This window comes from Carcharodon carcharias, chromosome 15 (genome assembly GCF_017639515.1).
Source record: "Carcharodon carcharias isolate sCarCar2 chromosome 15, sCarCar2.pri, whole genome shotgun sequence".
Taxonomy (NCBI): Eukaryota; Metazoa; Chordata; class Chondrichthyes; order Lamniformes; family Lamnidae; genus Carcharodon; species Carcharodon carcharias.
In genome coordinates this window covers 135241630-135263428 of record NC_054481.1, presented here as the reverse complement: position 1 = coordinate 135263428, position 21799 = coordinate 135241630, and the positions used below count along the sequence as shown (strand labels likewise).

The 21799-nt window shown below is 44.0% G+C and overlaps 1 protein-coding gene across 1 annotated transcript in view; it reads right to left on the bottom strand.

The window, feature by feature from the left end:
* Positions 1-21799, bottom strand: part of vwa5b1 (von Willebrand factor A domain containing 5B1) — a 161824-nt gene that overhangs the window by 66649 nt on the left and 73376 nt on the right. The window contains exons 9-10 of the mRNA XM_041207027.1: positions 3647-3836; positions 1082-1281 (exon numbers count right to left, since the gene is read on the bottom strand). Of these exons, the coding sequence (XP_041062961.1) occupies positions 1082-1281; positions 3647-3836 (390 nt within the window). The remainder of the gene's footprint in view (positions 1-1081; positions 1282-3646; positions 3837-21799) is intronic.

Here is a 21799-nt window from a genome sequence, read left to right as displayed (position 1 = left end):
AGTTGAGAGATAATGTGTTCTAGGCCCAGCCATCTTCCGTTGCTTCAATCGCCTTCCCTTCATCATAAGATTAGAATATATATTACTGACCTAGATCTTGGTATACAAAAGGTTGCAGATGATACAAAACTTGGAAGCATTGTGAACTGTGAGGAGGATAATGTCAAACTTCAAAAGGACATAGACAAGTTGGTGGAATGAGCAGCTAGGCGGAAGATGAAGTTCACCTTCAATATTCACTCCCTCCACCACCAACGCACAGTGGCAGCAGTGTGTATCATCTACAAGATACAGTGTAGCAACTCACCAAGGCCCTTTCCACAGCACCATCCAACTCTACGATCATCTTGTAGCAGACACATGAGAACAGCACCACCTACAAGTTCCCCTCCAAGCCACTTATCATCCTGACTTGGAAATACATCGCCGTTCTTTCACTGACACTGGGTCAAAATCCTATAACCCCCCCTCCTAGCAGCATTGTGGATGTACCTACATCATATGGACTGCAGTGGTTTAAGAATGCAGCTCACCACCACCTTCTCAAGGGCAATTAGGGATAGGCAATAAATGTTGGCCTAGCCAGCGACACCCACATCCCATGAATGAATAAAAAAATTCAGCCTTGTCTAACAGTTTTAGCAGTGAAGGGGCTGGGGTAGTGTTAAAGACATGCAGTGTTGCAGTTGGAAGTAAATGATCCTTATAATGAAGAAGATATTGCATCCTAAACTTAGATGAGTCACAAACAAGATATCAAGATTGATAACTGGTCCCACTTCTACATCAGTGTTCCCTCCCATATCTCCCTTGCCTCTACTTCTTATTAATCTCTGAAAATTACTATCAGATTAGGTAAACATGACCAACTCTTCAAAAGTTAATGTTGATGATTTCTGATCCATCAATGGTATCAAAATGATTTATTTTGTCTTTAATTACCATCTTATACTTTGCCTTAAAAGTGTTAAGGTATGTATATTTTTTAATCTGTTAATGTGGTAAAATTATTTCACAATGAATTTTCCAAAACTATGTTTCTGACAACAGGTAAAAAACTTTCCAGGTGACGAAGACTTGCCTGAAATGGCCTTTGCCAAGGAGAGATGCGTTCTGGGCTGTTCCAACCCACAAGCTGCTGAGCCCTTGCTCTTCGGAGAGGGTTTTTATTAAATGCTGAAGCTGGGTCACTCAGAGTCAATGTTCTCTTAGAGGAGTTCTGTCTGACTATGTGATTGGTGCTGTACGCTCTTCTCCTGGGAGACATCTTTGATTCAACACCTTGAAAAATATTTTAAATGCAATTTATATTTGGTTAATTTTAACCTATCATTCTAATTTCTTCTTGGCAATTTTTGTATCTTTCATAATCCAAAATAGTCTAGGGATATTTTTCAGTTATAAGGGTTGTCAAGATGATGTGATTTATGCATGAATATATTAATCTGTAATTTCACCAGGTGACCAAACATATACTGAACTGTTTAAAGAGGACTTCTTAAAGACAAGAAAAGACACTGAAAAAAGATGGCTGCCACAAGTCACCCGATGCCTGGTATTGCCAGGAACAGTTTCTGGAAAGTTCCAATGTGGCATATAATTCAGACATATCATGACATCATTCTGTGGAATTTCATACCTGAAAATGTGAAGAACAACTTCAAAGGGATGTACTGAAATGTACTAGTCATGGCATTTACATTTTTGTATAAACTCTACCTCTCCAGGGTAATAGTAAAGGACTCATTTAGGGGGTTAACAGCTAGGACATTACAAAATTTAGTCACCACCCCCTACCCCCCTCCCACCCCGCTTAATGATAAATAAACGCACTGTCAGTCCAGACATCAAACAGGCAAGCAGCTTCTCAAATCATTATGAAGATTTGGTTTCATTATGAAGTCATGTGGGTAAAGCACCATTTTGAAATCTCTTTACTACAAGCTGCTAAAGGCAGAAGCAGTGAATATTCTGCAAAAGCTGCCAATGGAGCAGTAAGGAGCTCCCTTCTCTCCCCTCTCAAGCTAAGACCCTTTCTCTTAAAGTTTAAAAATACAGCACAGAGATAGTGAATTTTACATCAAAAGAAACCTCAGATGCAAAAACTTGTCGACGTATGGAAGAGACGAATTACGGATTAAAAAGAAATTGTCTCAGCAACTGCAGTTATACATGGGTTTTAACTCCTGAAATCTCAAGATTGTGGTGGAGAAAACTCTGTCACAGTCAAGCACTCAAATAGTGAACTCTCAATTTCTTTACCTTTCAGGATTGAACTTTAATTTGTCTAAGAAAGTAACTACAGTATAACTTGTAAATTTTGCACACTTGTATGTGAGTGTGGGTTTGAAGGTTGAAACACAGTTTTGCTTATTAAATATTTTGCTATCTTTACCTGGGTATGATTTTTTTAATTCAGTACAAACTAACTCATTTTTGTTTTAAGCCTCAAAAAAAGCCAGTCAGGCTTGTTTCTTTGCAATCAATACGCAAATGGTTAAACATAGACATTGAGAAAATTCCTTCATTCTTCTAAATCCTTTAAGAAACCAGTTACTGTTAGACTTCAAATGATCTGATAGGGGAGCCTTATTTTACCCTCCTCGTGTGGCTGTAGCAGCATCTATTCAGATGCAAATTATAACCAATAAACACTTCTCTTTTCTTTCCTGCTCCCATACCAAGCCAGCTCGTCTCGGGGGTGGGGGAAGACTACAAATTTAGCAAAGATTTCCATTCCTGATCACTATCCAGTGATCATGCTGGATGTGTGATCTTAATAAAAATTCTAAAATAAAATTATTGCAAAAATCATGGTGGATCAGAAATCCACTTCCCAGTTTGATATTGTTGGGAAAACAGGAACTAACTTAACTGATGGTCACCTCAATTAAATCCTCTTCAGCCTCAGAATCAGGAATATACAAATAAAGTGGTCATTTTGAGTGAGATGCAAGGTTCTGCATTTTGCTACAATCTCCCAGCAAAATTCTTTTCCTAGTTTGTCTATAGTTACTCTCTCTGGCAGCTTGTTCAGGTAACTATTTATGGCTGTGTTTAGAGGATGGCGCTGGAAGACATTAAGACTGAGTCTGCTCTTTGCCTCACCCATAAAATGCAATTTCCAGGGGGTGTTACTGTTCAGCAATCAGCAGCAAGAACCTTTGCTGCTCTTTTTTCTCCTCGTTAGTCCAGACCCATTGTAATGTTCCAATCAAATTAGTTACGTCTCTACAAACCAGGACTCGAACTGGGTTTTACCAGGTCTGGGATCTTCCGGTCTCAGTCTCAGACTGGTCAATGTAATTACCAAATGACCCATCAGGGGAAATATCACTGGTTGAATCATTAGCCAGAATAAATTATTTAGGAATTGCCCAGTCCGATTGCTGTTGCTAACCTGTATCCAACAATGAATGGCTGACAGGCCAGCAGAGTAAGATTCTGGTTAGATTTTTACGACTGTTCTTGATTAGAGCTTTTAAACTCTTTCTATAAAGATCTCACTGACTAACTTCAAAAATACTGTAATTGAATAAAATGTGGTTTGACATCACACTAGGTGCTATTAGAAATTTCTATCTGGCATGGTCCTTTAGGCATTAAATTTCAGTGAAAAGAAAAATTCCAACCCCAGGAACATTACCTTCCTCTTCACGGTCCTCATTAATAGAGATCACATCTTGAGGCTGTTCATTTACACAATCCACCAGAGAATCTCTGCAGCTTCTTAAATTCTCAGAGTTTATCCGACCAGACTCCTCTTCTTGAGAATGGTAGAATACTGAACTGTTGGATTCCTGAGACCACATCATGCTGTACCTATGCTGTTTGTCCTCAAACAAATCAAGAAATATCAACACTGAATCAGAGGCAAAGTTACTACACAAAATATAACAGCTGTTGTGGTTATGGCTCCAGCTCTGGAAGCAATTCCTGCTCTTCCAGTAACTGGTGTCTTACTAATTCAAACCTTAGTTTCCAATGACTGTCAAACTTGCTTGTCTTTACTTGGGTTTCACTATCTTTCAGCCAAACAACAAGATGGATTATCATGCAGGACAGGGAAAGGTATCTGGCAAGACCAGTGCTGCAGTGTTGAGTACAGACCATCAGCTAAATGCTACAATGCTGAAGCTGACTGTAGTAGGATGAGCATCAATGGGAAACCTCAGGCTAAAAGACAAATATAAAAAGGGGAAAATGAATGTTTGATGCTGTACACAGGTGGCCACAGCCAATATCAAGTGTCAGCATTGTTCTGTTGGAATCACTCTTTCCTCTGAGCCCAGAAGGTTATGGGTTCAAAACCCACTCCAGGACCTTGGCACATTAACTTAATTTAATATTTCTGTACAGTGTGAAGGGACTGGAATATCACTATAACATGCTGCCCCATTGGATGAGATCCAAACGCACTGTTCCAGCAGAAACCTTTGGATTCTCAGTACTGCATTCCTGAACAGGAATCTTTATTAATAAAACAACATCAGAATGTAATAGATTTCATCCGGTTCATCCCTCCTCTGGCAGCGCTGAAATCTAAATGCTATTCCCTTTCTCATTCTTGTGAACACCCTTAAACCTGCTTCACCATCAATTATTGGAAATCACTGTTCTTCTTACCATGACATTGTGAATAAATTGAATAAGTAAACAGCCAATGAAGTGTTGGCCTTACAACAAAACCTGTGAACACAATCGTGTTTGTTTTCCTTTGTGACTGCCTGTCTATCCTGACAGTTACTGCCCACACCATCTGCAAACTGTCAAATTCCAATTACATTGGATAGAAAATCTCACACGTGAAGTAACTGAGCTCATACCAGTGTCTCAGAGAGATAAGCATTTTTATTGAACACAGTAAGCACATCAATGCCCGCAAACAGAACGGTGACACCATCTCTTCCTCCTTTAAACAACCATTTCACCTGCAATTGTATTTGCACCACTGAATTCTACACACCTTTTTAAGGATCATCATCTACTGCATAATAAATGTCTGCTCAATGAGATGGCAGATTTGTTTGGATTCGTTCTCTCTCAGGACTTGCTGTACACTGCATGTGGCTGGCGTATTCTCAAAGCCGGAGGGCCAATCAGAGGCCATCCACCTTGAAAGGAGCTGCGTGCAGCAGTTGAGTGTATGTAACATAGGGTGCTTCAACATGGTGGCCTCTCACCAACTTTATAAAAATTTTAATTCAAGAATGGTTGATGCAGCAGGCCACCACTGTGGAGGAGCTGAAGGGGTTGTTGGGGAGGGGACCACCTCTACAGAGCAGCGTGTGGCTGCTCTCACACCCAGGCAGGTGGGGAGGGCACCCTGGACTTCCTAGGGCGCTGGTCCACCCTCCTTGGCCTACCACCATGTCACAGCCACCTAAACTGTTTGCCCCGATCCCCAATGTTAGAAAATGGAGGCTGTCTCAGTATCCTTTAATTGGATTTAACCAGACTCTTAACCAGCTAAAATCATTTGTCCTACTAGCCGTGAACCCACTTTGTTGCAATGGCTGAAGCAAAAAGCAGCGCCGGAAACTGGCAACGCTGAGCCCACCCTGCACACCACATAGGATAGGATCTTCTGATTTGGTCAGTGGTCAGGGACAAGAGAGTGTGACTGCAAGTGAGGCAGGTAAGGGGACCCAGAGGGCAGGAGTGCAGGAGTGTCAGCCCCTGCAATTATCCAACAGGTTTGAGGTTCTCTCAGCTTGTTTAGATGAGAATGGGGGCTGCAAGGTGGATGAGCAAACTGACCACAGCACCGTGGCACAGGAAGCTATTCAAGTAGGGGGAGCACAAAGGAACGTAATGGTGGTAAGGGGCAGTACATTGAGGGGAATTGATACTGTTCTCTGTAGCAAAGTGGGGGCAAGGAGCCAAATTTGGGAAGAATTGGTAAACCAGAGAGTAGAGACAAGGCATGAGGCAAAGGTATAAATATGGGAAATGAGAATCAGACCATGACAGGAAGGGACAGAGAGTACAAATCTAAGAGTAAATCAGCAGATAAGACTAGACGCTACAAAACTAAAGGCTCTGCATTAAACTGCATGTAGCATTTGAAGCAAAACAGATAAACTGATAGTGCAAATAGAAATAAATAAGTATGATCTGATAACCATTACAGAGACCTGGCTATAGGGTGACAGATTTGGACCTGAGTATTGAACGGTACATAACATTCAAGAAGGACAGGACGTTAGGAAAATGTGGAGGGGCGGCTCTGTTAATTAATGCTGGTATTAGCACATTAGAGAGGGGTGACCTAAGTTCGGGAAACCAGGATGTAGAAGCAGTTTGGGTTGAGATGAGGAATGATAAAGACAAGTCCCTTGTGGGAGTGGTGTACAGGCCCCCAATAGTGCCCACCTGGTAGGATGGTGTATGAAGGAAGCAATAATGGGAGCTTGTCAGATAGTATCAAACTTTAAAGAAAAAGCACATAATTATGCAAAGATGGGTGGCATGGGTGGATTGGAAAGAAAATGAAGGACAACATAAGGAAAAAATTAGAGTATGAGAGAAAGCTAGCTAGCAATATAAAGACTAATAGTAAGAATTTCTATAGATATTTAAATAAGAAGAGTTAACAAAGTGAGCATTGGTCCTCCAGAGAGTACATCTGGGCAATTGATAAGGAAAGTAGGGAGATGGTGGATGAATTGAACAGGCATTTTGCTTTGATCTTCACTATAGGGGACACAAGTAACATCCTGGAAATAGCTGTAAGTCAGGAAATGGAAGGGAGGGAGGAACTCAGGAAAATTACAGTCACCAGGGAAGTGGTACTGAGTAAATTGTTGGGGCTGTGGGCTGACAAATCCCCAGGTCCAGATGGACTTCACCCTAAGGTCTTGAAAGGAATGGCTAGTGAGATAGTTGATGCATTGGTTTTAATTTTCCAAAATTCTCCAAACTTGGGGAAGGTTCCATTAGATTGGAAAATAGCAAATGTAACTCCTTTATTCAAAAAGGGAGGGAGACAGAAAGCAGGAACTAAAGGCCATTTAGCTTAACATCTGTCATAGGGAAAATGATGGAAGCTATTATTAAAGAAGTTATGGCAAGGCACTTAGAAAAGTTCAAGGCAATCAGGCAGTCAACATGGTTTTGTGACAGGGAAATCATGGTTAACCAATTTATTGAAGCTCTTTGAAGGAGTGACATGTGCTGTGGATAAAGGGGAACCGGTGGATGTACTGTACTTAGATTTCCACAAAGCATTTGCTAAAGTGCCAAATCAAAGGTTATTGTGGAAAATAAAAGCTCCTGGTGTAGGGGTTAACATATTGGCATGGATAGAAGATTGACTGGCTAACAGGAAACAGAGACTAGGCATAAATGGGTCTTTTTCTGGTTGGCAGGATGTGACGAGTGGTGGGGCCTCAACTTGTTACAATTTATATAAATGACGTGGATGAAGGGACCAAAGGAATGGTTGTTTAATTTGTTGATGACACAAAAATAGGTAGGAAAGTAAATTGTGAAGAAGGCATAAAGAGATTACAAAGTAACATAGATCGATTTAGTGAGTGGGCAAAGACCTGGCAAATGGAGTATAATACAGGCAGATGTGAAATCATACATTTTGGCAGGAAGAATAAAAGAGAAGCTTATTATCTAAATGGTGAGAGATTGCAGAGCTCTGAGATTCAGAGGGATGTGGGTGTCCTGGTGCATGAATCACAAAAGGCTAGTCTGCAGGTACAGCAGGTAATTAGGAAAGCTAATAGAATCTTATCATTCATTGTGAGGGGAATTAATTACAAAAGGAGAGAGGTTATGTTCAGTTATACAGGGCACTGGTGAGACCACATCTGGAGCATTGAGTACAGTACTGGCCTCCTTATTTAAAGAAAGATGTAAAAGTGTTAAAAGCAGTTCAGAAAAAGTTTACTAGACTCATACCTGGAATGGGCAGAGTGTCTTATAAGGAAAGGTTGGGCAGGTTAGGCTTGTAGCCATTGGAGTTTAGAAGAGTAAGAGGTGACTTAACTGAAACATACATGATCCTGAGAGGTCTTGACAGGTTGGGTATGGAGAGGAAGTTTCCTCTTGCGGGAGAATCTAGAACAAGGGATCACTATTTAAAAATAAGGGGTCACTCATTTAAAACAGAGATGAGGAGAATTTTTTTTTGAAGTTTGTGAGTCTTTGGAACTCTCTTCCTCAAAGGCAGTGGAAGCAGAGTCTTTGTATGTTTTTAAGGCCAAGCTAGATAGATTCTTGATTAACAAGGGGGTGAAAGGTTATCGGGGGTAGGCAGGAATGTGGGGTTGAGGTTACAATCAGATCAGCCATGATCATATTGAATGGCAGAGCAGGCTCGAGGGACAGAGTGATGGAGCAGGGGAATGGGACTGATTGCTGTTCGAAAGAGCCAATGTAGACTCAATGATTCCGATCATAGGTTCTGATGTATAATGGAAACAGCCAATGTAAACTTGTAACATTGTAATTAAACTCTGCTATACAAATAAAAAGATTGTATTGTTGTGTAATAAGACTTGGGCTGGATCCCATCTGCTGCATTTTGTTACCACACAAGACCATGGAGATGACGCATCCCAAACTAGGTTGTGAATTTCCTACTGACATGGGGCTTATACCAACCCTTTGCACTGTCACATGCGGAGGAGGCAGAACTAGTGGGGACTCAACCATATCAGGAGCTCCCACATCCTGAGCTCAAAAGGTGCTCAGTTTAACAATGGACACTTATAGGCCTGGTGAAGAGAGGCCTACATCATTCAGAAGGGTTGAAATAAGGTTTCCTAGGATGGAGTGATCCTCCTGAGGAAAGTAGCTAGGACCTCTGACAGCAGAGGTGCTAGTAGCATGGGCAGGCAGGTGCCAACAATGTGCCCAGTGATATGGGTTCTCCTAGACCCCATGCAAGAGAGATTCAATATTATGGTGGTGGGCATGATTCCACATCACTTCTGAAGTCACAGCTCACGCATTTACTTGAGTTTTCTATTTTGTTACTTCAACAGATCTTAATTCAGGACCCACTGGAGCCAAACCCAAAAATGAAAACCACGAGCAGAAATTAATTTGGGGAGGGTGAGGCAAAGTGAGCAAATAAACCAGGTATAATAAATCAGCTGAAAAGCTGAAAAAAATTGACACAAGTTCCCATACTGCAATGGTTCTCAAACCGGCTGTCATGGAGCGTGGGAGCTGAGAGAAAAAGTGTAAAAAGACAATAAACGAGAGGAAGAGAGAAGGAAAAATAGACAATCAAGTAGTCCACTTGATATCCTTCAGCAGTCCCTGTGCTTTGAAGATGATTTGCTTCCACTCCAGTTTGATGGGTTCTGAAATGGTTGATAATGTGCAATCTACAGACTCTACCACATGCAGGGCAGGTGGTGCTTGAAGGGTTGAGTAGATGAATTGTTTGGAGTTTTACACACTCCCTCCAACACCTTGGGAATGAACAGAGGCAAAGTCAAAGTCTCTGAATGGATTCAGTCCCTTCCCTAATAAGCCTTCTCCATTTTGGTTGGTGTCAAGCCAGGGACCCCAGAGTCCAAGGGGGATGTTCGACATCTTCAGGGATACTTTGAGGACATCTCTAAAGTGTTTCCGCTGTCCTGCTGCGAGTTCTGAGTTGAGCAGTTGCTTCAGGACTCTGGTGTCAGGGATAAGAGCAACATGCCCTGCTCACCAGAGCTGGTTCTGAGTGATTAGCACCTCAATGCTGAGCATGTTGATGTGGGAGATGATGCTGCTATTGGACAATCTTTCTTGCCACCAGATTTAGAGGATCTTTGTGAAGGCACCACTGGTGGTATTTCTCCAGTGCTTTATTTAAATAAATGGGTGTTTGTGTTGGTCCTGCTTGAGTAACTGACACAATGTCCACTCCTGATTACTCTGCTTTCATCATGGTGACAGACATCTCAGTTGCCATGGTTTTCAGTGACGAGTCTCCCATTTACTCTCCCACAGGAAGGGAGGAGGCTGACTGCTGTGTGATACTTGGGTGCATTCAATTTCACAGAATCACAGAACTGTTACAGTGCAGAAGGAGGCCATTTGGCCCATCATGTCTGTACCAGCTTTCCGAATGAGCAATTCACTTTGTGTCATCCCTCTGCCTTCGCCCCAGAACCCTGCACATTCTTCCTTTTCAGATAACAGTCTAATTCCCTTTTGAATGTTTCAATTGAACCTGCCTCCACCATACTCTCAGGCAAAGTGGTCCAGATCCTAACCATCTGACTGAACCTACCTCTACCACACTCCCAGGCAAAGTAGTCCAGATCCTAACCACCCGTCTGAACTTGCCTCCACCATGCTCTCAGGCAAAGTAGTCCAGATCCTAACCACCCGTCTGAACCTGCCTTCACCACACTCTCAGGCAAAGTAGTTCAGATCCTAACCACCCGACTGAACTTGCCTCCACCATGCTCTCAGGCAAAGTAGTCCAGATCCTAACCACCCGACTGAACCTGCCTTCACCACACCCTCAGGCAAAGTAGTCCAGATCCTAACCACCCGACTGAACCTGCCTTCACCACACCCTCAGGCAAAGTAGTCCAGATCCTAACCACCCGACTGAACCTGCCTCCACCACACTCTCAGGCAAAGTAGTCCAGATCCTAACCATCTGACTGAACCTGCCTCCACCATGCTCTCAGGCAAAGTAGTCCAGATTCTAACCACCCGACTGAACCTGCCTTCACCACACCCTCAGGCAAAGTAGTCCAGATCCTAACCACCCGACTGAACCTGCCTTCACCACACCCTCAGGCAAAGTAGTCCAGATCCTAACCACCCGACTGAACTTGCCTTCACCACACCCTCAGGCAAAGTAGTCCAGATCCTAACCACCCGACTGAACCTGCCTTCACCACACCCTCAGGCAAAGTAGTCCAGATCCTAACCACCCGACTGAACCTGCCTTCACCACACCCTCAGGCAAAGTAGTCCAGATCCTAACCACCCGACTGAACTTGCCTCCACCATGCTCTCAGACAGTGAATTCTAGACCCTAGCCACTTGCTGTCCAAAAAATGTCCCCTTATATTACTATTGCTTCTTTTCCTAATTACTTTCCCTCTCGTTCTCGATTATTTCATGAGCGGGTACAGTTTCTCCCCACCTACACTGTCCAGGCCCCTTGTGATTGGACTCACGCAGTTAGCACTCATGCAGTGAGCAAGTACCATTATAATGCTGCCTGGCCTGCTAAGTACTTCCAGCATTAATCTCTCATAGGTTTCACTCCTGTAATCATGCGAAAGCTGTCAGTTTCACTGACTTAAATCATCGCCCATGTTGCAATAATGTAAGTTCCTTGAATGATTAAATAACACTGAGTAGCTGAGCTTGTGCAAGTCTGTAAAATATTCCCAAGAATGTAATATTCCCAAGAACGTCACATGAATAAATACACTAATAGAATTGGAGGGAAGAAAATTCATATGATAATGAAGAGTTATTACTTAAAATTAATAAAATAGTAATCTGCAGAAGGTACACAGCTAAATTTGGTGTGACTTCTGTTAATAGGTGTTTGTATTGATGTAATCCACAAATTAATTGGGTATAACTATAACCACATTAAAAGCACTTCAGTTAGCATCAACCAGTAAATGGAGTTACACTTATGCTTTTTTCAGATTGTCTGGTCTGTCCCATCACTGTCTATCAGTGAAAAAGTCCTCAAATTTTCACTCAAGGCCTGGATTTAGCCAAGGGATAATGACTCAGGAACCCTTTAAAAAAAAAAGGTGGGCGTGTCCTGATTTCAGGATTCTGGGCCCTGTTCCCAGGATCTCTGATTTTCCGGAGTGCCTTTACAGGATGCAGCTGTTTTGGGTCAAAAGCCCACACCCTGCACTCCCGCCCTGGCTGGATGCATTACAGATATAGGCAAGCCTCATTATGTATGCTTGGCTGAGAGCCCAGACATCCATTACTCTATTGAAATACCCGAGTCCCAGAGAAAACATTGCTTAATTGCTCAGACTCTCTGATCACTGCTGTCAATTTCATGTTTATTTACACAAGGTTAAGAGGTTTCAACAGCTTGCAGTTTCTGCTGTTGATATAGAATCTATAGAATCATAAGAAAGTTTAAGGCACAGAAAGAGGCCACTTGGCCTGCTGGTGCATATGCAGACATCTTTTCAAATGAGTTGAGGGTTTCTGCCTCTACTATCCTTTCAGGCAGTGAGTTCCAGATGCTCCCAACCCTCTGAGTGAAAATTTTGTCCCTCATTTCCCCTGTAATATTTTTACCAATCACTTTAAATCTATGTCCCTAGCCATTCCGATCCAGTCTATCCAGGCCCCTCACAATTTTCTTTACATTCCAATCAAATCTCCCCTCAGCATCCTCTGTTCCAAGGAGAATAACCCCAGCCTATCCAATCTTTCCTCGCAGCTGCAATTTTCCAGTCCTAATAACATTCTCGTAAATCTCCTTTGTACCCTCTCCAGTGCAACTGCATCCTTTCTGTAGCAAAGTAACCAGAACTGCACATGGTACTCAAGTTGTGGCCTAACTAATGTTTTATATAGTTCCAGCACAACCTACCTGCTCTTATATTCTATGCCTCAGCTAATAAATGAAAGGATTCCATATGCCTCCTTAACCACCTTATCAACCTTCCTTGCTACCTTCAGGGATCTGTGGGCATTCACTTCCTCACTTCCACTACACTTCTCAGACTCCTCCTGTTTATTGTGTAATCCTTTGCCTTGTTTGACCTCCCCAAATGCCTCACCTCACATTTCTCTGGGGTGAATTCCATTTGCCACTTCCTGCCCACCTGATCAGTCCGTTGATATTCTCTTGCAGTGTACAGCAACTCTCTTTGCTATCTACCACCCGGCCAATTTTTGTGCCATCTGCAAACTTTTTTTTGTCATTCTCCCTACATTAACATCCAAATCATTAATATATATCACAAAAAGCAGGGGACCTGACTCTGAGACCTGCAGAGCCCCATTGGAAACAGTCTTCCAGTCACAAAAACACCCATCAACAATTACCTTTTGTTTCCTGTCACTGAGCCAGTTTTGTATCCAGTTTGCTACATTCCCCTGGATTCTGTGGGCTTTTATTTTTAACCAGTCCCCCATATGGGATCTTGTCAAAAGCTTTGCTAAAATCCATGCAGACCACATCAACTACACTACCCTCATCAACCCTCCTTGTTACCACCTCAAAAAATTCAATTGAATTAGTCAGACATGACCTTCCCTTATTAAATCCATTCTACTGTCCTTGATTAATCTGTGCCTTTTTAACTGACAGGTTTTCCTGTCCCTCAGATTTGATTCCAATAATTTGCCCACTACCAAAGTTAGACTGACTGGACTGTAATTATTCAGCATATTGTTCACTCCTTTTTCAAACAAAGGTACAACGTTAGCGGACCCCCAATCCTCTGGCACCTCACCTGTATCCAGTGAGGATTGGAAAATGATGGTCAGAGCTATTACCTCCCTGGCTTCATTTCATCCGGCCCTGGTGACTTATCCACGTTCATGGATGATAATCCCCTAATACTTCCTCTCTCTGTTTATCACATCCAATATTTCACACTCCTCCTCCTTAACTACAATGTCTGCATTGCCCCCCTCTTTTGTGAAGACAGATGCAAAGTATTCATCCAGAACCAGACCCACATCCTCCATCTCCACACATAGGTTAAGTTTTATTGCCCTGTAGTGAAGTGGGAAGCAATGGATGAATTAAAGATTTTTTTCTAAAATTTTATTTAAAAACACATCCTATTGTCACTGACCCACTATACACTGTGTAGAACCAATGGACATGGAAATGCCATAGCTTGGCATAGGGGGCATGGGGAGTGTGTAAGGGGTGAGGGCTGAAGGGTCTTACTGCTTTTATTTTAACTGGGACAAAGTCCCACAAAAAGAGCCAGGCCTATTAACCAGCCTGGCAGTTGGCAGCCCCTATGGCCATCTCCAGCCTCTTGCCCAGTTTGCTTGGCCTGACCTGAGCTCACCCCAACCCCAGCAATGAAGATCCTGCCTTTGTGGACAATTTCTCCTGAGGCAGATGGGCCGAATCAGGAATTATCCCAACTCCTGCTACCCAGCTCAAGGATAAAATTCCAGGCCCAAATAATTACCTGTTTTCTTAATCGTATTATTAACAGCCTCTTTACATAGGCTTTATTATTATGAGTATTAACTAGTAATATGGTTTGGGGGGGAGGTCTGGGATTACAACTCCTTTTTAAAAAAGGCCTTTAGAAAATGCTTGACAACCATAATATAACAAGACTTCATAACTGATTTCTTCCTAATTGTGTAAAAGGTCCTTGCTCTCTCTCAGTACTTGTTCTGAGAAGTTACTTTCACTATCTATACAGATTAATGTCACAAGTTTGGATATGACTTTCACTTCTGTGGTGATTTCTGCATCTGTTCTCCACTTTGTAAAGGTGATCTATCGACCAGGCTCTGTGAAGCTTAGGCCGTTTTAGTTTGGATTTCAGGTGAGGACCAGCTAGCCAGGACCCTCAACAACACCAGCAGCAGGAGGAAGGCCACCAGAAACAAGAGGCAATACCTGTAACACAGCACATACAGGCAGAGCCAATACCTGTAACACAGCAAATACAGGCAGAGCCAATACCTGTAACACAGCACATACAGGCAGAGCCAATATCTGTAACACAGCATGTACAGGCAGAGGCAATACCTGTAACACAGCACCACATCACATACAGGCAGAGCCAATACCTGTAACACAGCACATACAGGCAGGGTCAATACCTGTAACACAGCACATACAAGCAGAGCCAATACCTGTAGCACAGCACATACAGGCAGAGCCAATACCTGTAACACAGCACTTACAGGCAGAGCCAATACCTGTAACACAGCACGTATAGGCAGAGCCAATACCCGTAACACAGCATGTACAGGCAGAGGCAATACCTGTAACACAGCACATACAGGCAGAGGGTGAGCTTCTTGCACATGTCAGGACATCAGCGTCTCAGGAGATTCAGGCTCCCACATCAGGTGATGCCAGATATTTGAAGCCTCCCGGAAGACTTGCTGTAAAGTGGACCTCATGGCCACACTTGACCAGTGGGTGTCAAAGTCACCAGCACCCTCAATTTCTTTGTCTCCAGCTCCTTCCAGGGATCTCCAGAAACATTTTCGGGATCTGAGTCAGTGACTCAAACATAACAAATGATTTTTAAAATTCATTCACAGGATGTGGGCTTAGCTGGCTGGGCCAGTATTTATTGCCCATCACTAGTTGCCCTTGAGAAGGTGGTGGTGAGCTGCCTGCTTGAGCCGCTGCAGTCCATGTGATGTAGGTACACCCACAGTGTGGTTAGGGAGGGAGTTCCAGGATTTTGACCCAGCTACAGTGAAGGAACTATTATTTCTAATATATATTTCCAATTCAGGATGATGAGTGACATTGGAGGGGAACCTCCAGGTGGTGGTGTTCCCATCTATCTGCTACCCTTGTCCTTCTGGATGGGAGCAGTTGGGAGTTTGGAAGGTGCTGTCTAAGGAGCCTTGGTGAATTTCATAATGCGATGTTTGTCAGGGCTGGTGACTATGATGCGACGTTAGTCAGGGCTGGTGACTATGATGCGATGTTAGTCAGGGCTGGTGACTATGATGCGATGTTAGTCAGGGCTGGTGACTATGATGCGATGTTAGTCAGGGCTGGTGACTATGATGCGATGTTAGTCAGGGCTGGTGACTATGATGCGATGTTAGTCAGGGCTGGTGACTATGATGTGATGTTTGTCAGGGCTGGTGACTATGTACGCTCCACTACTGATTTTGCCAGTCAGAGTGAGTGCTTGGGTTTGTGGCTCTGGTTAACTTCTCAAAAGTGGATGGTGTCTTTGACTGCACAGAGGTGATAATGAAGCTGCCTCTTTCAAACTCCACCCCCCAAAAATCACCCTGGAATCTTCATCAACTGCAAGGGTTTCCACACCATCAGTGTGCAGCTGCTGTGCAACCACAAGGTGTTTGTTCACCAGATTCTGAGCTGACTTGATGCTTTTGTCCTGGGCCAGTCCACACTCCCACAATTCTTTGCACCTCAGAACAAACTTATTGCTGGGTGCTTGGAGACAAGGAGTAGCTGCTTAAAATGTAGCTGATGATACCCACAAGAAGCGCAATCAATGAGGCACAGGAGAGCTACAATCAAAACCCTATGAAAACTAGATATGTAATTGAGCAAGAAATTGAGTGCTGAAGGTGAGCTTCAGGTGTTTAAACACATGTGGGAGGGTCTTCAGTGTACAACAACCAGGATCTCCAGAATGCTGCTGCTTTGCTGCTGCTTTGCTGCTCTCTGTATAACATTACACAACAATGAGGCAATTGGATTATCAGGAGGAACACTATCCAATGAAGAGAAAGGAGGTCTCAGCAGCAACAGTGGCAGAGGGATGGGATGCAGCTGGACATTGCTCTCTGGGCTCTGCTCATAATGGTGAGGTTCAGTCACATTCCACCAGTCCAGCCACTTAGCCAATACTAAAGCCACTTCCCATCCCCTGCCTCCAACACAAAACAGGCCACTACTTAACCAACCAACTCATTCACAGCTCAGCTAACTCCTCCCAATCATCACACACAAAAAGACCAGCTATCAGATGGCAACAAAAATGGCTGAGATGGGAAAGAGGTGAAAACAAAGAATATGCAGCTCAAAAATAAAACAGAGATTTAAAGTCCAACATTGTGCAAGCTTGCCACATCATCCCTTGCGCAACTACAAATCTGTACTCATCCTTTTCCTAGTGTTCCTGCATGCTGCAGCTCCTCTGGTTTCAGCAGAGCTAGAGTCAGGCAGCTTCAATTCCCTGAAAGAGAAACAGAAAATGCTGGAAAAACTCAGCTGGTCTGGCAGCATCAATGGAGAGAGAAACAGAGTTACATTTTCAAGTCCGATATGACTCTTCTTCAGAAGTCGTCTGAAATTGTTGAACTCAATGTTAAGTCCGGAAGGCGGTAAAGTGCCTTATTGGAAGATGAGATGCTGTTCCTCCAGCTTGCATTGGGTTTCACTGGAACAATGCAGCAGGCCAGGGACATCAGCATGAGAGTAAGATGGTGAATTGAAATGGCAAGCAACCAGAAGGTCACAGTCATGCTTATGGACCTAACGATGTTGTTCAGATGCAGAGGAGGCCGCATTGTGAGCGGTGAATACAGTAACTAAACTGAAAGAAGTACAAGTAAATCACTGCTTTACCCAGAGGGGTTTTTTGGGGCCTTGGACGGGGAGGAGTTAAAGGGGGCAGGGCAGTGATTACATGGGAAGATACTGTAGCAATGGAATGAGGTGGTTGGGATGATAGACGAGTGGACCAGGCTATCGCAGAGGGAACAATCCCTATGGAACGCTGACCAGGGAAGGGAGGGGAAGATGTGTTTGGTGATGGCATCATGCTGGAATTGGCGGAAATGGCAGAGGATAATCCTTTGAAGAGGCTGCTGGGGTGGTAAGTGAGGACAAGGAGAACCCTATCATTGTTCTGGGAGGGAGGGGAAAGGGTGAGAGCAGAAGTGTGGGAAATGGGTCGGACATGGTTGAGGGCCCTGTCAACCACAGTGGGAGGGAATACTTGGTTGAGGAAAAAGGAAGACATGTCAGAAGTGCCACCGTGGAAGGTAGTGTCATTGGAACAGATGCGACAAAGAGGGAGAAACTGGGAGAATAGAATGGAACTCTTACAGGAAGCAGGAGGTGAGGAAGTGTCGTTGAGGTAGCTGTGGGAGTCAGTGGCTTGTAATGAACATTAGTAGACAGCCTATCCCCAGAAATAGAGATAGGGAAGTCAAGGAAGAAGGGATGGATCATGTGAAGATTTCCAGGTTTAATCGAGAGCGTGAAGTGGCACCAATATAGTCATCGATGTACTGAGAAAAAGTTATGTGGGAGGGCGCCTCGTAGGGACTGGAACAAGGAATGTTCCACATACCCCATAAAGAGACAGGCATAGTTGGAGCACAAGTGGGAACCCATAGCCACACCTTTTATTTGGAGGAAGTGAGAGGAGTTAAAGGAGAAATTGTTCAGTGAGAGAACAAGTTCAGCCAGACGGAGGAGAGTAGTGGTGGATGGGGATTGTTCGGGCCTCTGTTCAAGGAAGAAACGGAGAGACATCAGACCATCCCAGTGGGGGATGGAGGTGTAGAGGGATTGGACGTCCATGGTGAAGAAGAGGCAGTTAGGGCCAGGGAACTGGAAATTGTTAAAATGACGTAAGGCATCAGAAAATCACGGATGTAGGTGGGAAGAGACCAGGCGAGACTGAGAAAAAATAGAATCAAGATAGGAAGAAATTAGTTTTGGGGGGCAAAAACAGGCTGAATTGATGGGTCTACCAAGGACATTCCTGTTTGTGGATCTTGGGGAGGAGGTAGAGTGGCTGTATAGAGTTGGGAGAGTATGAGGTTGGAAGCTGTGGAGTGAAGATTTACAGAGGAAGTAAGGTTCAGTGACAGTCCTGGAAACAATGGCTTGATGTTCGGTGGTGGGGTCATGACACAGGTGGAGGTAGGAAGAAGTGTCTGTGAGTTGGCGCTCAGTCTCTGCAATGTAGAGGTCAATGTGGCAGACAACAACAGCACCACCCTTGTCAGCAGGTTTGATAACAAAGTCAGGGTTGGACCTAAGGGAATGGAGTCCAGCAAGTTCAGAAGGAGACAGGTTAGAGTGGGTGAGTGAAGCAGAGTAATTGAGACGGCCAATGTCACGCCAACAATTCTCAATGAAAAGATCAAGTGCGGGTAAGAGGCCAGAGGGAGGGGTCCAGGCGTAGGGAGAACACTGGAGGCAGGTGAAAGGATCTGTTGAACAGGGGGAGGACCCCTGACCAAAGAAGTGAGCATGGAGACGAAGGCAAGGAAAGACGAGTTCAGCATCGTGTGAACCTGAAATTCATTTAGGCGAGAGTGTAGGAGAATAAAGCAAAGTCCTTTGCTGAGGACTGATCAGTCAGCATCAGAGGGGGGTGAAGGTCAGAGGGTATAGTGAATAAATGGCAGGGGCTGGAATTAGAAGCAGGAATGGGGTGTGAGAGAAGGGATGAGGAAGGAAGGATTCAGAGGAGCTTGTGTCCCTTGACATCTGAAACGAAGAGAAAAAATTTCTTCATCTCATCCGACACCTTAACTAGGATGAAATGAAACTGGAGACAAGGAAAGCTTTGAGAAAGGGTGAGTTGATGCTGCTGGAGAAAGAAGGAGAGTGCATACACATGGCAACACATGGCACTGAGTCTGGATCTCAGGATGCAGTGAGAATAACGCACCAAAGAACGTTATATGTCCTGGAGATACCTGTTAACCTGGATGGGTTCGAAACATTTGGGATGGAGCTTCAGCTGGAATCCATGTGGGGATATGAGAAAGCTCTGGCTGATAAAAGTAGGGAAAATCCCAAGATATTCTATAAGTTTATCAATGGGAAGAGGATAACCAGGGAAAGAGTAGGGCCCATAAGGGACCAAGGGGGCAATCTATGGGTGGAGCCAGAGGATATCACTAGAATGTTGAATGAATACTTCACACCCATCTTCACCCAAGAGAAAGAGGATGAAGGTATCAACCTCGGGGAGAGAGACTGCGAGGTTCTTAAGCAAATTGATATAGGGAGTGACAAGGTATTGAAGGTATTGGCAGGTTTAAAAGTGGACAAATCTCCAGGTCTGGATGATTTGTGTCCCAGAATGCTGAGGGAGGCAAGGGAGGAGATCGCAGTGGCTCTGACCCAAATTTTTAATTACTCTCTGGCCACTGGGGAGGTGCCAGAGGACTGGAGAACAGCTAATGTGGTTCCACTATTTAAGAAGGATTGTAGAGAGAAGCCAGGGAACTACAGGCCAGTGAGTCTCACATCAGTGATGGGGAAACTATTGGAGAAATTTCTGAAGGAGAGTATCTATCTCCACTTGGAGAGACAAGGTTTGATCAGGGATAGTCAGCATGGCTTTGTCAGAGGGAGGTCATGCCTAACAAATGTGATTGAATGTTTTGAGGAGGTAACCAGGTGTGTAGATGAGGGGAGTGCAGTTGATGTAGTTTATATGGATTTCAGCAAAGCCTTTGACAAGGTCCCACATGGGAGACTTATAAAGAAGGCAAATGCACTTGGGATACAGGGTAATTTGATAAGGTGGATTCAGAATTGGTTTAGTTGTAGGAGACAGAGGGTGATGACAGAAGGCCGCTTTAGTGACTGGAAGCCAGTGTCCAGTGGCGTACCACAGGGATCTGTGCTGGGTCCCCTATTTTTTGTCATTTATATAAACGACATAGATGACTATGGGGGGGGTAGGATTAGTAAGTTTGCGGATGACACAAAGATTGGCTGGGTGGTTAACAGTGAGGTTGAGTGTCTTGGGCTACAGGAAGATATAGACGGGATGGTCAAATGGGCAGATGGAATTTAACCCTGAAAAGTGTGAGGTGATACACTTTGGAAGAAGTAATTTGACAAGGAAATATTCAATGAACGGCATGACACTAGGAAGTTCTGAGGAACAAAGGGACCTTGGCAGGTGTGTCCATAGATCTCTCAAGGCAGAGGGGCGTGTTAGTGGGGTGGTGAAAAAGGCATATGGGACACTTGCCTTTATCAATTGAGGCATAGATTACAAAAGTAGGGAGGTCATGTTGTATAGTACCTTGGTGAGGCCACAGCTGGAGTACTGTGTGCAGTTCTGGTCGCCACATTATAGGAAGGATGTGATTGCACTGGAGGGGGTGCAGAGGAGATTCTCCAGGATGTTGCCTGGGATGAAACATTTAAGTTATGAAGAGAGATTGGATAGACTTGGGTGGTTTTCGTTGGAGCAGAGAAGACTGAGGGGCGACCTGATCGAGGTGTACAAGATTATGAGGGGCATGGACAGGGTGGATAGGGAGCAGCTGTTCCCATTAGTTGAAGGGTCAGTCACGAGGGGACATAAGCTCAAGGTGAGGGGCAGGAGGTTTAGGGGGGATGTGAGGGAGAACTTTTTTACCCAGAGGGTGGTGAGGGTCTGGAATGTGCTGCCTGGGAGGGTGGTGGAGGTGGGTTGCCTCACATCCTTCAAAAAGTACCTGGATGAGCACTTGGCACATCATAACATTCAAGGCTATGGGCCAAGTGCTGGTAAATAGGATTAGGTAGGTAGGTCAGGTGTTTCTCATGTGTCGGTGCAGACTCGATGGGCCAAAGGGCCTTTTCTGCACTGTGTGATTCTGTAATTCTGTGAAGTCAGAGCTGGAGAGTCACTGAGGGAAGGAGATGAGGCTGTGAAAGCGAGTTTTGGTAAACATCTTATCAAACACCAGGAGGGAAATGGGAAGCAATGAAGGTGAACAAGGTGAAAGAGACAAACAGTAATCCAGTCAGAGAGGAGAGCAGAACTTCTTCCCAGATGCCTATCTTGAAGAAGTGGCAGTGAACTAAAATCTAAAATGACAGCAAAATACTGTAGATGCTGGAAATCTGAAATAAAAACAGAAAACGCTGGAAAATCTCAGCAGGTCTGGAAGCATCTGTGGAGAGAGAAATGGAGTTAATGTTTTGAGTCAAATATGAATCTTCCTAGGAACCCATTTTATTTCCCTGCTGACCATTCAGATGCTCTTGGCTGATGTCCTCTGTGTTTAAAAGCCTGTGAGGGCCCCTCGGAGAGTGTTGGGGAATTGGAGATTTTTAAAAACAATATAAGCAATGTTAAGTTCAAGAGTCACAATGTTGTGTTTCAAAGCTAAGCTTTCTCCAGTGAAGAGAAACAATTCCTGTTGTGTT